The sequence below is a fragment of the Rattus norvegicus genome, chromosome 1, assembly GCF_036323735.1.
Source record: "Rattus norvegicus strain BN/NHsdMcwi chromosome 1, GRCr8, whole genome shotgun sequence".
NCBI lineage: Eukaryota > Metazoa > Chordata > Mammalia > Rodentia > Muridae > Rattus > Rattus norvegicus.
In genome coordinates, this window is record NC_086019.1 from 51,850,249 (window position 1) to 51,867,166 (window position 16,918).

Sequence of the window (16,918 nt, forward strand, 5' to 3'; positions counted from 1 at the left end):
TTCCTTACCCTGAACTCCAGCTGACGGCCATGAGTGGAGGGGAAGCATCTTTCCAGCTGCCTGAGAACTGCCTCATTCATGCAGACATACCACTGAGGCTGGGGGCTTGGTAGGGAAATGATATGAGTGCTTCATGTACTTGGGGTCTTGGAATGCACACATAATGCCTTGACATCAGGACCTCTGGGTTCTCCTTAGCCTGCGTGTGTGCAGTGGAGATGAACACATGTTCTCCAACACACAGAACACGCAGACATGGTATGATTACCATCTCAGGCCTTAAAGCTATTGAAGAAGGCAAAAATATAAAGCAAAGTTTGGATAGCAAATTTGAAGTCTTCTGGCGCATCCAAAGTTGAATTAATTTCTCTAGTGCAGAAACTTCTAATTGATTATGTCCCCTTTAATCTCAAGGACATGCCCCATGAGATTATTATTTAGGGAAGGGTAAGGTGCATTTCAGAATGAATGCCATTCTCCTTCATAAAATAAAAGCTATTCCTATGCACCTGAACCAGATCCCGAGTGCTCTGTCTAAAGCAAGTTAGGGTAAACTCAGTATTTTTATCCACTGTTTTCTTTGTGTGTGTGCATGCGGATTCAGAGGACAGCGTCCACTGTCCTTCCTCAGATGCTGTGCTTCATGACGTGGTTTCTCACTGAACCTAGAACTCACCAACTAAGCTGCTAGCTGGCCAGAAAGCCTCAGAAATCTGCTTTTCTCTACTTTGCCAGCACAGGCATTACACGTGTGTGACAGCACTCCTGGCTTTTTAAAACTTCACATCCTGGGGATCAAGCTCAGGCCCACCTGCCTATGGCCTGAGCATTTTACTAACCAAGCTGGCCCCCAGCTCCTGTCTTTGCGATCTCAAGAACTAAGGGTAAATGTGTCTAATTGAAAATGGTCTAGTTAGACTATATGTGCATGTATGAATACTAACCAAGAATAGATTAAGAACTCTGCTCTTTGAGTTTTAAATATATGGAGCCCAAGGTGTACAAGAGAAATCAACATATTTATACATATATTTATATATCAATCATCTTTCCATTTACCTGTTTATTATTCCTTCTTCCTATTGACCATATTTATATACATATATCTATTCTTTTTTTTTTTCCGGAGCTGGGGACCAAACCCAGGGCCTTGCGCTTGCTAGGCAAGCGCTCTACCACTGAGCTAAATCCCCAACCCCACGTACATCTATTCTAATATATATATATATTATATATAAACACATACACAGTGTGTGTACTATACGTATCACAATTATATAATCATATCTATCTGTATATAACACAATTACACATATTCATACATATGCATAAATGATACTTAAGAATTTTCTCTATAAAACAATATACTTTAATTTCACACCACTGGGAAACTCACAAGGACGCATTGTGATTTGACATCTGTGATTGGCGTGCAAGTTATTATTTTTCTTAAGATTTCTTTCTTTGGGGTTTGCATTCATATACAGTCTGTCCATGGTTCTCAGCCCCTGTGTAGTGGAGAATGCTGGTCTGCCTGCTGCTCCCTTCTCTCTCCGTGTCCTTGCAATCACCTGACAAACTAGCAAGAGGAGGCCAGTCTAATGATGCAGCTCAAACACGGTACCTGTTACTGTTGACAGATTCTGCTCATTAGAGAAGATTTGAGCGCCAGTTGGCTGGGATGCTTTGTGAACTAACACTGACATTTGTGTTGGTGCCTCGGCCATGTTTACAGCTTCCAGAATGCAGGGCAGGCCTGAGGACTTTTGAGATTAAACGGACACAATACACAAATGGTAAATAAGACAACAACAGCAATAAACCTCATTGAAGAGACGTCGTTAGAGAGAAGCTCCTCCTCTGTGTGAAGCTGACAGGTTCTGTGACTGAAGTGCCATTCTCGATTCTGTGTAATTGTCCCCTGTTGACAATCAGAGGCTTCATGCAGAGAAGGTGCTTCTCTCTGAAGCTGTCTTTTAAGCCTGTCAGTCATGTTAAGTCTTCTAACTTCCCACGATGTCAGAAAACAGCAAGGTGAGAGAGAGGTGGCCCTTCAGAGGAATATTTGATGGGTGTGGAATACAAACATGAAGTACAGGTGCTGGGAGCAAGATGGGTTCTGTCTCCTTTCTCTTTTCTGGGCTCAGAACTGCTTGGCTGGCTTTTCCTTAATCACCTGTGACCGTCACTGTAAGTCGATTACATGGGAGCCTGAGATCGAACCCGGGTCTCCTTGCCTTTGTAGCGAGCACTTTATCAACCGATCCATCTCCCCACACACCTAAACTTTTTCAGGTCTCAGAAATCTCTCTGGTTGCAGTGGTTTGAGAGTAGAAAACAAATGGTTACATTTGCTTTTTGAGATTATAATGACAACATTTTCACTTCCCTTTCCTCCCTTCAAACCCACCCATATACTGCACCCCACTCTCCTTCAAATCAATGGCCTCTTTTGCACTAATCCTTATTACATGCATATATCTCTCTATCTCTAACTCTCTCTCTATATATATCATCTCTCTCTATATATATGTGTGTGTGTGTGTATATATATATATATCATCTAATCTATCTCTCTAATAGATATCTATCTCTATCTAATCTGTCTGTCTGTCTATTCATCCATCTATCTATCTTCCTAATATAACAGGCTCATTGTTATGATGTCACTTGTATGTATGCTTTCAGGGCTGAACAACTAATTGGTGTGCTCATCCCTGAGGAAGACCAGTTCTCCCACTCCTAGTTTCTCTCAGTTGTCTTTTTCCATCATTAGGGTGGCTGCTCCTAGGGAAGTGAGGCTGGAGGTATGAACACGGGGAGGGTTTTGGTGAATGTGGTTAACTCATTTGGCTATGACTCCACTTCTGATAGGATCTATGACTAGATGGGAGAAAGTCAGCTGAGGCTCTTGGCCTCTATTCTAATGTAGTAGGCACAGAGAAGGAGGTCATATTCTAAATTCATAAATAATTAATTTAGTCAGACACTTACAGCTCTTGTCCCAGGGCAGTCTGGAGATTGGCACTCTCCACTCATCCGGTTTGGAATTAAGACATCATCCCAGCAAGATGGGCCCTTTGAAAAAAAGAACAAAAAAACAAAAACAAAAACAAATGAAAACCATTCATCATTTCCTACATGAAATGGAAATACACCTTTGTGGAGAATCTTGATGCCTTCCCACTGGAATCATGGGAGATAATGAAATGACAAGGACTACAGGGATCTTGACAGAGTGGGGGCTTTCCCCAGATGTTCTTGTGGGATCTATTAGGTGTTTTCCCATAAATACGTAAGACTTCATTCGGTATTTGGCTCAAACAGGTCCGGTTTCCATTCCTTTGACTACTTGGGGGTTTTGTTTAAATCTTTCTGTCTGAAAGGCCATTCCATAGTTGTGACAATATTCTCCAGGTGGTCTACCTACTTTACAGCAGCTGTCACTCCCCCACAAGTGGCACGGCAGCTGATGAGGTAGGGGTCTGTTCCCTCATTGCATGTGGATTCTAGAGAAGACCTGGTCTATACACAGTATCCCAATACATAGAGGGGCACTGGGTATTGGACCACACTTTTCTAGTAATCAAGAAACAAACCTTTAAGTAACAGCCAGAGCCCTTAGATTAAATGAGAAGTCTTTGCCTGTTCTACTACTGTTTGGGTTTCAAGAAGTCAATACAGGCCCAAAACATTCAGAGCAGAAAGAACATGGTATATTTTATTGACAGATGTTTTGAATACAGCACTAATGAATGGGAAACAATGTGGATCACCAGAGAGTTAGTCAGATATATAAAGCAACATTGAATAGCGTGCTGTAACACTAACTCCAGGTTCTTATTCACAAATTTGCATTAAAGCAGGACTGCAGCTGTTAAAGATCTGGAAGGAAACAATGAGGGAGAAACAACTCAAGCCATCTCTCCAGGTCTTGGTCTCCTCACTACTGACAGATAGTAGTGTCCATATCTTAAAATAATTTTTCTAAGTTTAATTCAATTTTAAATATTGAAATTTGAATGAAAATATACATCAGAATTACATGGAAAGGGGGCAGTGTTGAACGTATGCTTAGGTACTTCCTGTCCCTGCTGCCCTGGGGGCACACACACACACACACACACACACACACACACGCACGTACATGTACACGCACATGTGTGCACATATGCGCATGAACACACACATACACATGCGTGTACATACAGTCTCTTCTGAAGCATCGTTTGATATCAGCTAAAACTCTTGATCTATATTTACACACGTGACTAGTGAGGCTGAAGCTGAGATGATGATCCTGCTTTTCTGGAAATACTCAGGAGCCAGCCAAGAGTAAGTCTATACATGTAGGGCCAAAGGGGACTGAGAACTGAAAATAGTATTGGGGAAAGAGGATAGGAGAGGGGCAGAGGCAGCCAGTAGCCACAGAATTTCATAAACAGAAGACCCTAAAATATATTGAGAAAGCGAACAGCTTAGCTGCTTCAAAACAAAAACCAACACAAAATCCTAAAGTCTCAGTAATTTCTTCAAGGCTCAGAGCATACTTCTAACCTCTAATTACATCGGTCCAATGGAGGAATAGTAAAGATATGTTGGGGACCCCAGAGATGGAAAGAGGGTTCAGGGAGGTGATGGTTCACAGATGATAGCAGAAGGCTGATGGGTATGGCTCATGATGACTCTGAGAGACAGCCAGGGGGTGGCCAGTGCTTCTGTAAGTCTGACAGGAAGGACAGAGGAGAGACAGCCGAGGATCAGCAGAGCTTCTGGCACAGGTGGTCTGACAGTCAGTGGCCTGGAGCCAGGTGTGGGAACATTTGGACAAAGAAGCAATGGATGCAGAGCTATCATTTACACTGCGGGAAGTAAATCAGTCATCACGGGCCAGCCTGAGGATCATTTCAGTGCCAGAAATCAGCTCCTGAGGAGCTGAGAAAGTCTACAGCAGAAACTAGTGATATGTGAAGGTACACAGTCCGGAACCTCTGGGGCCGATACACGCTTAGCCTTTAGTATATGAAGATACATATGTGCACGCACATCATACACACACAGGTATACACACACACACACACACACACACATGCCGCAGCACACATACAACACACGCACAACATGCATGTAAGTACATGCATGCACATGCACCTCACACACACAATGCTAGGAAAAAAACCAGAGGTCTTGTAGGAGTTTAAGCTCGAGCTGAAAGAAACTGTCATTCTAGAGCAGCTGGAATCTAAGCCTTCAGATCGCTAGTCTCCAAGCCACTGCTAAGCCTGGGCTACTGTGGTTAGGGAGGCCTGCTTTAGTGTTGGCTCTTGGCTGGTGTTTGGGAGCTCGAAATTCTGAGAAATGGCATCTCAGTTCTGTCTCAGATGAGGGTGGTTTACAGAGCTGCTTAGACAGTGGGTGTGACTCATGCCCAGGACCTCCTTCTCCTCAGGCTGTCGAATTCTGCTCATCTCTAGGCAAAAATGTCTGTGTGACCAGCTCCCACCAGCTCCCACGGGGCTCTGCCTTCTTCCCTTGTGTGTGTGTGTGTGTGTGTGTGTGTGTGTGTGTGTGTGGTCTGTCTGTCTGTCTGTACAGTTTTGCTTCATGCCACTTTGATGCAATGAATCTCAGCATTGTAGTCCCTTCTGGCGAGTCTCTACCTCTGGAGCTCACACCAGGACACAATGTTACATAATTAGTCACCAAGACAATATTCTCTAGCCACTCATGGGGTCACTGTCACACCACAGCAGAAGTGAACAAACCAGGAGCCTCCTGGCCCAATCAGACCGGTGCCTGTGTATATTAAGTTCATGTCCTGGGAAACGTCTTCCCATTCTTTAATTATTGAAAAGCACAAGAAAGCATGTACTCTTGTATGTGACTTGGAAATCATGTAATGTTCAAATGGTGGTGTTCATAACTAAAGGCATGGCATAGTCACTGCCACATGGCCTTAGGTGGCCATGGGTGCTCTCATGGTACAAATGTTCTCAGAACCAGACCCTGTGGCCTACAAAGCCCCCTTTAACCATCAGGACCTTCATGGGAAAAGCCATCTGAATGGAGATGGAGAATTATATCCTATAAGATTATAACAAAAAGTATTTCTCCAATTCTGTATGGTGGCATATATTTTGGTGTCATACAATCTTATGAGTTTGCATGACTGGCTGTGACCCAGATATCAAGGGAGAAGTTCCTTCAGTTGAAAGCTTAGAGCTGTTCATCTGATCAATCAGAGAGGGTATTCAAGGAGAGGCAGCGATTGGAAGCAGTGGTCTGTCAGCTTGTGGAAATAGTAACTACAGGCCACATTCAAGGAACTGGCCTGACTGTGCCAACCCCACAGAAAAGCATGAAGTGGAATGTTAAACGTTTCTGTTTTAATGTTTCTTTGTATGTTTGTGCCTATGCTTGTGTACATGCATGTACATGTGTGTAGAGGCCAGAGTCAACTTCCTATGTTCCTCGGGAGCCATCAGCCCTATTTGTGTGGGACATGGTCTCGTATTGCTCTGGATCTCACCAATTTGGCCAGGCTCACCAGGGAGCCTGAGTGATTCCAGCCTCTCCATCTCCCCTCAGATGCTGAGGCCATCAGTGGGTCACTCTGCCTCTGTTTTCTGTGGTGTTTGGAGGTAAAGCTCAGGTCCTCATGCTTGTGTGGCAAGCACAGGACAGACATGCTATCTCAGCAGCCCTGGCAAAACACATCTGCAGGGCACATCAGAAAAAAAATGATCCCAGGTAATAAAATCCACACAGTATGAACTTTTAAAGCTATGTCTAAAAGTTACAAAACTAATCCAAAACTCATCTTGACTAGGTTTTTCAGTGCCCAACCAAGGTGGGAAACTGAAGCATTTTGCTGCCTATTTTATATTCAAATATCGTCTGGATGAAAATCTAACTATCCCTTCTTGAATGACCTAAAGGAACATTGCCGTGAGCTCCTCTTTGTGAGGCACCTGCATCACTGCTTAAAACACATCATCAGTGCCACTCTCTGAAATGGCATGAAGTTCAGCAGCTCACGGCCCCACATGATACTTGCACGGTAATTTTATTTAACTCTATTTGTACCAGTCATACCTCGTCACTATCACGTGTGCTGCACTTAAAAAGTAATTAAACATAATTTAAAGTACAACAAAACTGAATGGGCTAAAATGAACTTGATATTCAAACATGGTCGCAGAAGAGCGAGGCCATCTTTACAACAGCCACATTCCGGGGGCTGGCCAGGTCCTTCCTTTATCCCCCGAGTCTCCTTTTGCCACAGATGATGAGAAGATGCTGTACTGAAGCCTGGAGATCTGCTGCTCTTTGCTGGTCTCATGCCTGGCCAAAGTCACTGAGCCATTCCCAACTTAACTCTCCACATCTGAGAAGTGAGGAGGGGAGGACTGCCTTTAAGCAGAGTGGCAGGGTTGCCAGCATCAGATGATGCCTCCCCCACAGCCTGGTACCTGCTGACTTTTCAAAACTGGCATCTGTTGTACTACTTCTTAGCTCTCAAAATAGAACTTCGTGAGAAGGTTTGTTTGTTAATTAATTAATTTATTTGTTTGCTTTAGCAATAGTTGAGCCTGGAGAGGCTAATTCCAAAGGGGAATGACTGACCTCCACTGAATATTTTTAAATTCTTCCCGTGTCTCCATTTCCCCAGGCTCCACCATTCCTGGGGATCAGGGCATTAGCTGCAGTGGATGTCATGGAACTCTAGTAAAACTCCATCTGCCACCCAGTGCTGTTCTGGGGGTCCATCTTCCTCCAGGAGATTTAATGATACTCTGCTTCAAACAAAGTATAAGGCTTTGGTTACAGCAAAGGTTGGTGACCATAATGACAAGTGGAAAGGGGGTAGAGGTGAAGGAAAAAATTCCAGGAACCAAAATAATGCTAAATGCACCAAATATTTATTGAATAGATTGTGTGTGTGTGTGTGTGTGTGTGTGTGTGTGTGTGTGTGTGTGTGTGTGTGGAGAGAGAGAGAGAAAGAGAGAGAGAGACAGACAAACAGACAGACAGAAAGATGAATGAATACACACACTACACAATTTTTGTATGCATATTTATAAAAAATAAGAATCCTCTTATAGATTTCATGGAGTACTACAAAAGGTGGTTCAAATGAAATAAGGAAACTCACTCAAATATATATTTTAAGTGCCTGTATCAAATATAAGGAAAATATAAAGCGACTGTAACTGAACACACACATGCATGCACACGTACACAAAGCTGTGCACACACACACATGGACATACACGTGTGTACATAAAGGGTGAGAATATGAACTAAAAATCACTGTTATATGTACTGCATAGGGCTCAAATGGGACTCAACCACCAGCTTCTTACTTGACCATAATGAAAACATGTATACACGGAGGGTTAAATGTGGTCCTAAACTGGCACAGCTCCTCTCCTAATATCCATCAAAATATGCATGGGCAGAACATGGTGTTGATGGAATTAATTTACCTGTGGCCTGTACTAGGGTATCAGTTATGTGTTACCTATTGGCTGAAAGTGTCCCACAGTCCCTTCTTCGCTAAGATCCTTAACTGGGTGACACTCCTTCATCAAGTCAGCAGAGACTAGCTGCCTGGTCTCTTGCAACACAGTCTCCTCTTCTGTGGTCAAGGACAGTCAGAGCCAGCAATGAAGGACCCACAGATGCTCCAGCACGTTTGCTGTTTTCTCTTGCTTAGAGAGAAGCCACAGGTCTTATTAACACTCAGGAGGAAGAGATTTCACAATGACATGGATGGCAGGCTGAGAGATGTTGCTGGGGTCATCTTTGTAAACATCAATGCTGTGTCCTATCTGATGAGGAGAAAGACATTTCAGGAAACACAGGAAACAATAATCTCACTTGTGACTTGGTGCCAAGGGCCCAGGATGAGACTTTATTGTGGGCACACGTCCCAGTTCAAAAAGCTGAATAATTCAACTATCTCCTCGAATTGTTCTTTCATAACTTAGAAAATATTAAAGCATAAATGCTGGATGGAACCAGCAATGAGTTTTTATTTATTCCTGTAAATCAAACTTAAAAAAAAACCCACACATTTTATAACAACAAAGACATGCTTTACTTTAATGAATGGGCATATTCTTTTAAAACCTCACTTTATATCCTGTGATTCCTAGAAGAGGGACACTTGACCTTTACTTCTGAACACTGAGCTGCTGACATCTATACAGTTCACTTGATAGAAAAAGAGAATACTGCAGTCTACATAAAGAGATTCATAGCTTTTAGTTTCTACTTCCTGCTACTAATTACTTAAAGCAAACATTACTGGGAAGAAATAATGATTATGGTATTAAGATTAGTAGTCCGGTCCTTGCTGATATGTTTCATAAATTATTTTAGTTCTATATTAATAATTTAAAAGTCCCCCATTTAAAAATATTTATGCATTTTAGTGTACAAAGGAGCTAGAGGAAGAAAGATGATTGGACAACTTGTAGCCAATCTCTAGAATAATGATTATGATAAAAGTAATGGCTGTGGTATGACCTTGTGTTAATACAGAGTTGTGTTCTTTACATAATGTGTCCATATGCCCCAGGTTCACCTTGATGCTCTGAAATGAACCACTAGTACTGAGCTCTGAACTCCAGCCTGATGTCCTGTGTACATACCAGGGTGACATCAGATCAGTGTCTCAAAGAAATCCTGGCCCTGAACCCAGTAGCACCAATTCAGCTCTCCTACTCAACCCAGGAAACTCCTCTTGAGCACCATGTCAAAAGTTTGTGTCTTCATGAGAGGGCATGCCTCTTCTCCATTCACTTGCCCACCTTCACAACAAAAATCTCGCTTTATCACATGGAATATTTGACGCCCTGTTCTCACTGCAAAATATATTCACATTGTAGTGATGTCTCGTCGTAAAACAACTTTTAAAACCAAGAAGGAAAGCTTTAATCTTCAAGAGAATCATTAGGGTTCAACAGATAACTGCTACCTATATTCTTGAGGACACATGGTGGTGGTAGTTGACCTAAACTTGTGGGAAAATTATGTCTTCAACTGAGCTTAGAAGAATGACTTGCATTCAGAGTGGAAACGGGACGTTTTGTGAGGTCAGAAGGATTCTGAGCAGGATGAATGATATAAGTACTAAACCCATAGATGCACTGTTGGAATATATTACACCTCCAGCAGAATTTCTCATATTCATCATTAAGTTACAAATAGTCAGTTATTTACACACGATTTCCTAAGCATACTAATCTATCCCACGGTTACTCAAAGAACAATCCTGCGGAAATAGATATTTGGATATCTTTCACAGCTGAGTTAGAATGCCTGTGTTTCAAATCCAATTGCCAAGTAAAGATGGATGCTTCTTACTGGTAAGGCAGGAATAACACTGGTACTCTGGGCATAAGGCAGAAGTGCCCAGCTTACTGCTTCACACATAGCAAATAGAAAATAGGCATTAGAGGATTTAAACACCCAACATGGACCTATCATCTCAGCAAAGACTTGGAACTCCCAACTCAACGCTTCCATCAGTTCAGGCTAGTTGTTTTCACATTGTTAGGCTTACTACGAATTTACTACTAGTCAAATACAGTGAACAGAGTTCCTGGTCAAGGAAGACAATGAATGAGCTAAGTGGTGTGAGACCCCTTTAACTAGTAACACACATCGTCAGTGAAGGGAGTGGATTCACATATTTATCTCACTTTACAGGATCACAAGCCGAGTGTCACTTCCAAGGAGAAACATACAGGCAATGATGCTGCTGTTTGCCAGTTGTTCCCCTGAGCAGACATGTAAATCTGTGGTGACTAGCAGAAGCTGCTGGCTTTGGACAGTCCACCAAAGAACTGGACTATCTCTATAGTATATAAGACATAGTTTGATATAACTTAATAAGAGATATCTTCTTATACTAAGTTGTATTTCATATATCAAAAGTCAAGTGTGTTTAAGGGCTGGAGAGATGGCTCAGTGGTTAAGAACACTGTCTGCTCATGCAGAAGACATGGGTTTGACTCCCAGCATCTACAAAGTAGATGCTCAAGGGGGTCCACTGCCGCCTTCTGACCTCCACAGGGACCAGTTAAACACCTGATGAACAGACACACATGCAAAACAAAACGGCCTTACAATGAAAGAAAAATAAAAGATGCAACTAAAAAAAAAAAGAAGAAACAAAACGCCAAGTGTCTCCAAACTAGTGCCTAAGCCATACATTTCCCCTGCAGAGGAATTAGAGGGGACAGTTGCTTTAAAAATCTGTATTATTGGATGTGAACAGAATCTTGGTCTGGCTGAGCATTCTGCTGAGTTTTGGCATGACCAATCAATGTCATCGATCCCTGAGTTCCCAAGGTGTGACTATGGCTAATACATGAAATGCTAAACACTGTTTATTCCTTTATAATTCCCAGCTAGCAAACTCTTCCTGGCCCGGAAAATGCCTTCAATTACATCACTGAGTGAGGACAGTTCTGCTGAAGGCACATCCCAGGGATGTCAGGGCTTCAACGACAGTGATTGCCTTTCTGCCCTGCTACATTGAGTTTAAACAATGAAGGCAAACACGGACTTACGGAGACAGACACCAGCGTTTCATGCCCTTTTAACAGGCTTAGTTTAGGAGAACTACATGATCATCTGTCCGAGTTCTCTACCAAAAATTATCTGCCTGCTGCAGAGGGGAAATTCCTTGAAGCTCAGACCAGAGGTGGTTTAAGTCAGCCTAATACCTCTAGCTACTGTGACTCTATCTGAAGAAAACTTGCAAGCCGACCTGTCCTCACCCCAGCTGGCCTGGTAGTGATGCTGTGGACTGGTTTCTGCTTATTAAATGAGGTAACAATTCTAGATTTCTACAGATTGGATGGATGCCATCGTTATATAAATGTTCTTGTTTGGTTTTCAAAACTGAGATCTGTCCTAGGTTACTTTGGATCCCCCACCCCAAAGGCTCAAGTTTGAGTTACAGTTTGATTATCTACTTTTGCTTTTCCAGAAAGGAAGAGGAAGAAATAACACAGCAGATGGTTGAGATCATAAAAAAGATTATATTATATTCAATTTTCTGTTGCTTCAACATTATTTACTGCCCATGAGTATATTTCAGTTTGGGGACAGTGGTTTTTGGCCACTGGTTGGAAGCTAGACATCTTGTACTGGTGGAGGTGACAGCTTTAGAAGGCCTTGTAGAGCTTCAGTGGGCAGCTGCCTGGAGAAGGACTTGGCAGAGGCTTTGAGGAAGATTACTTGTCAAAAGTGGAGGGGTGATGAAACTTGGATGAAGACACTGAGCACACAGGCCATGTCCGGGCTGCCTGCTCGTCCCTAATGAAGCTATATACTTATGAAGAATGTTTAATCCATATGTCCGAGGGTATGAATTCAAATTCTTGCACTTACTGCATGGTGCTCTAGATTCTGAAAAATGCAAGACTTTCTTCATCAAATGGTGAAGGCAGGAAATGGAGGGCCACAGGGGAATGAGTCCTTCAATGTTATGTTAAACAAAACAGGGCAGAATGTGGTTCAGTTCAAAGTGAATGGAACATTAGCTCTAGTCCCACATTTACTGCTGTTCATTTGAATTTAACTGCTTCCTCCTGATCTCCTCTCCCCTCTTCCTTCTCTGCCCCTCTCCTTGCACCCCTCATCATGTTGTTCAGAATCTTTCATTTCACGAATCGGTTGTAATTAAGGCCCACTCACCTCTAAAATTCACACTGGCCCATTTATTTATGCTCAAGTTATAGAAACAAAAGGAAGAGCCCCCTCCCTTTATTGAAACAAGTAAATTTCTGGGGGTTGCTTTAGATTGGCTGCGGTTCGCAATAACGAAAGTGTTTTCAGCAATCCAGACGGAAGTCCACGAACTCTAACAACATACTCCACCTCCATCAATTATGTCTACTCTTGAATGATTTTTGGAAACAAAAAACCAATCTCACAATTTCATGAATGATTTTTGAAACAAAAATTTAAAAATAGTAGGATGGTTTCCTCCCAAAAAGTAATAGTTTCCTTTAAACTATTTGTGCTTTTGAGAGTTTTTTGTTTGTTTTTTTATTTCCGTGACTGTGATGGTTTGTATACGCTTGGTCCAGGGAGTGGCACTATTGGGAGGAATGGCCTTGTTTGAGTAGGTGTTTCACTGTGAGTGTAGGCTTTAATACCCTGCTGCCTGGAAGCCAGGCTTCTCCTGTTTGACTTCAGAACGAGAGGTGGAACTCTCAGCTCCTCCTGTACCGTGCCTGTCTGGATGCTGCCATGCTTCCTGCCTTGATAATAATAGACTGAATCTCTGAACCTGTAAGCCAGCCCCAATTAAATGTTGTCCTTATAAGAGTTGCCTTGGTCATGGTGCCGGTTCACAGCAGTGAAGCCCTGATTAGGACAACTGTAAAGAAATGATGACCATCAGGAGTTGGCCAATCACGTTGACGCGATCATTGCTCAAAGCCTATCTGTACTGACACAGCACACTGCACCCCATAAAATATGTGCTGCTTATTCACATACAATTTCTGTCCATGGAAATTTGAATCTTAATACACAAGGAATTTGCTGGAATCTGTACATTGTAACCTAAAATTTGCTCCACTGAAACAGATAGGCCAATGGCTACTGATTTGTGGATTCTAACATTCCCTAACTTTTAGTTGGAAGTCCTCTATGGTTCTCATACCTGCTTATAGTCTTTCTAAGTGCATTTGGTAGCTTCTCACTCCTGAATGTGCACCTGGATGCCAGCCTTGCTGCTACACCGTGCTTGTTCTTGAAACATAGCCTATGAGAATTTAGTTACAGGAGTAATTGTATTGTGACGTTATTTAGAAATCAAAAGACAGGGAAACCCAGGGTGTTTCTTGCCTCAAATTATGTGCTGGTTTAAGAAAAATCTCTCTCCAAAGCTTGCTTACAGTTTATCGATCCAAATCCCATTCACCGTTGCATTGCCCAAGACCCAGGAAGACCCAGGAATAACATTTTCTTTAAAAGCTTCCTCAAATTGCCTCACCCCTCTCTCAAAATGATAATGTGAGGTAGATGAGCCTGAGATACTCTTCATGGCAGTTATGAAGAACTCATGGGCAGCTCAGGAGATGATGGCTCAGCTGGTGAAGTGCCTGCCTTGTAACTATGAGGACCTTAACTCATCTCGCAGAAGCCAGTGCAAAATAAAATTTAAAATGGGGGGCATGGTAGGATGGGCAGGTAATCCCAACCCTGGAAAAGAACAGGAAGTTCTGAGGGGCTTGCTGGCCGCCCAGCCTAGAATCCTTGATGAGTTTTGGGTCACTCAGGGACCTGTTACTAAAGAACAGATTTGGCCAAACCTGACAGATGGTGCTTATAGTCGCCCTCTGGTCTCATACATATTCTTGCCATCTCTGTCTCTCTGTCTCCACTTCTCTGTCTCTGTCTGTCTTTCTGTCTGTCTGTCTCTCTCTCTTTCTCTCTCTCTCTCTCTCTCTCTCTCTCTCTCTCTCTCTCTCACACACACACACACACACACACACACAGCTGCACATGCTACCATCATCACAAAGAAAAAGCCAACAGATAATACTTTAGAAATAAATATCTGTGGTATAGCCTACTCATCTGTAGGGTCTCTGGTTTTCTGGTATAGGTAAGTTGGAGAGATTACCATTAAGTAGAAAGAGCAGCACTTATAAGCAAAACTACATTTACAACTCAGGAAGAACGAGGGCACAGTGGGAGCTGGTAATCCCGAAATGTGACCCTCCTTCATCTTCACACAGAATCACAGAGCCAGATCTGCCACAGCCTTTCTTTTGAACGTCAGAGGATGGTCCACTGGGAGTCAAGAGACCTGACAGCTGATGGATGACCTGACAGTCATGAGGGTAGAGAAAAATTAGCATAACATCCCTAGAGCTGAGCCCTGAAACCTTTGCAGAGGCAGAAATAACTGTTCACAGCTCAGTAACCCTTGACAGCACCGTTTGATCAGGACAAGGTCAAGTAGAGGATACAGGGGGACATAGACGTGAAGTTTAAGGGCTCAGGAGACAGCAATCTGGGCTCAAAGTGCAAGAGACATGTTTGGGAACAGTGAAATTTTCCATTTTTGCACCTCGGAAGTAAGTTCTTTCTCTCTAAACTTTGTCCTCTAAATACCTGGCAGATCTAGAGCCCCATTTCTGGACCCAAACCAGTGCCTTATCTGCATGGCCACAGTCCTTGCTGACTGCCTTGTGCCTCTCATACTCTCTCAAACAGGTATACACACCCAAGGATGGATATTTCTAGACAAAAATAGGAACCTGATCCTCTCCTCCTTCAGATCCTGTGGTGGCTCCATCAATCACAAGGCCAGGTGTACTCTGGGTCCTAGCAGGGTTCAGAACACCCTCTCCTACCTGACAGCTATTCTCCATGACTCTTGGCCCATTTCTTTGCTGCCTGATGCATATAAACCCACAACCCCCATGAGGAGGAATTGGAACAACTGAAGTAATACGCTGATCTTGCTGGACCATTCTCCACTCAGGCAATCCTTTGACTTGCCAGTGTGCTGGGACGTGCTGAATGACATTGCTATGGCTATGGGGGCAGAAAAGTGATACCAAACATCTGCTCACCGAAAAGCACACCCCGTGCCTTCTACCTCTATTGCTTGTTCATTCTGTCACTGTCTATTTTGAGCACATAAATCCCAATGTCCACATTGTCACTGTCAACTATACTGCTTGAAGTTTCCTGGCAATAGCATCCCACTGTGACTCCCTTGCCCCTAACGGTCCAAGTTGATGGAACAAAGGTGCCCCTACCCTCAAATGAAGGTGCAGAATAGCAGCTACCGTCTCCTGTGTCAGTTACAACTTAGTGACCCAGACGGTTCCCAATAGAGACTGCAATAAGAAGGACACTAGATTTAGGGAAAGAAATCATCTGAATGCAAGACTCATTACTTAGCACACAGTGTGCAAGTTATATAAATTCTAAATTCCTCAGGTTTCCCAAACTGGAAAATAGGAACTCATATTAGCTCTTGGTATGTCACAAGGATTTTTCAAACAATATTTCTGAGAATAAAACAAAGCATATAAAAATTGCTTCTCTACCTCTATAACACTGAACTATTATGAACTACTGTTTCCTTATATTGAGCTATGACAAAAGGATCTTGAATAAAATCTGCACTATTAGAGTCATGTGTAGTGTTTTATCTGTAACTTGAAGGCTTGGGTGCCAAAAAAAGAGAAATAATGATTTTTGTTCAGATACAAATCTATCTGTATGTAATACTAGATACATAAATCTATCTTTATGTAATACTATACTACTGTGTGGTAATATAGTGCTAAATAGCCACACATTGTTGTCCTCCACAAACCAACTCGTCTTCTTAGGACTTAACATAATCTACTTGCTGTTACCCTAACTTGTGGCCACGCCACTGTCCAGAGAGGCATAGAGAGTGCTGCTCAACGTGTCCACAACACACATCTCCTCCGTCTTCACTGGAGCTGGTAGAAGTGGGGTGGGGTAGCTTTCTTTTACGTTTCTGAGGTTTCTGTGAAGAGTATATGTTGGCTAACATCAACTTCAGCCTAGGGAATTCTAAGCACTTTATCATAGCTGTAAAATTTTGGAGAATTAAAATTATGTGTAAAGACCATATAAATGCCAATGACAGACATAATGCCCATCCAAACCTTAAGAGAAAAAAGCTGCCAAGGGCTGTGGGTCCAAGGAAGAAGCAAGGATTCAGCTTGCTGGTATCTTCCCACAAGTATGGGGTTTCTTTAAGCATGGAAAACAGCTAGAAACTGACTATAGTTGGGAGCCAAGCATCTGAAGTGATCTATGAGATAAGAGCAGGACAGCATAGATCAGGCATCATTTCTGTGAGTCCTGCCTTTTGTTACTATATCAATAC

The 16,918-nt window shown here is 42.6% G+C and overlaps 1 protein-coding gene across 13 annotated transcripts in view; it reads right to left on the reverse strand.

The window, feature by feature from the left end:
• The window catches only part of Prkn (parkin RBR E3 ubiquitin protein ligase), a 1,193,833-nt gene that overhangs the window by 613,839 nt on the left and 563,076 nt on the right, over positions 1-16,918 (reverse strand). For 12 of the 13 annotated variants that reach the window (XM_063272040.1, XM_063272046.1, XM_039088710.2 and 9 more), the window contains 1 exon segment: positions 2,995-3,078. The exons of the other annotated variant lie outside the window; for it this stretch is intronic. In XM_063272040.1, the coding sequence (XP_063128110.1) occupies positions 2,995-3,078 (84 nt within the window). 13 annotated transcript variants of the gene reach the window in all.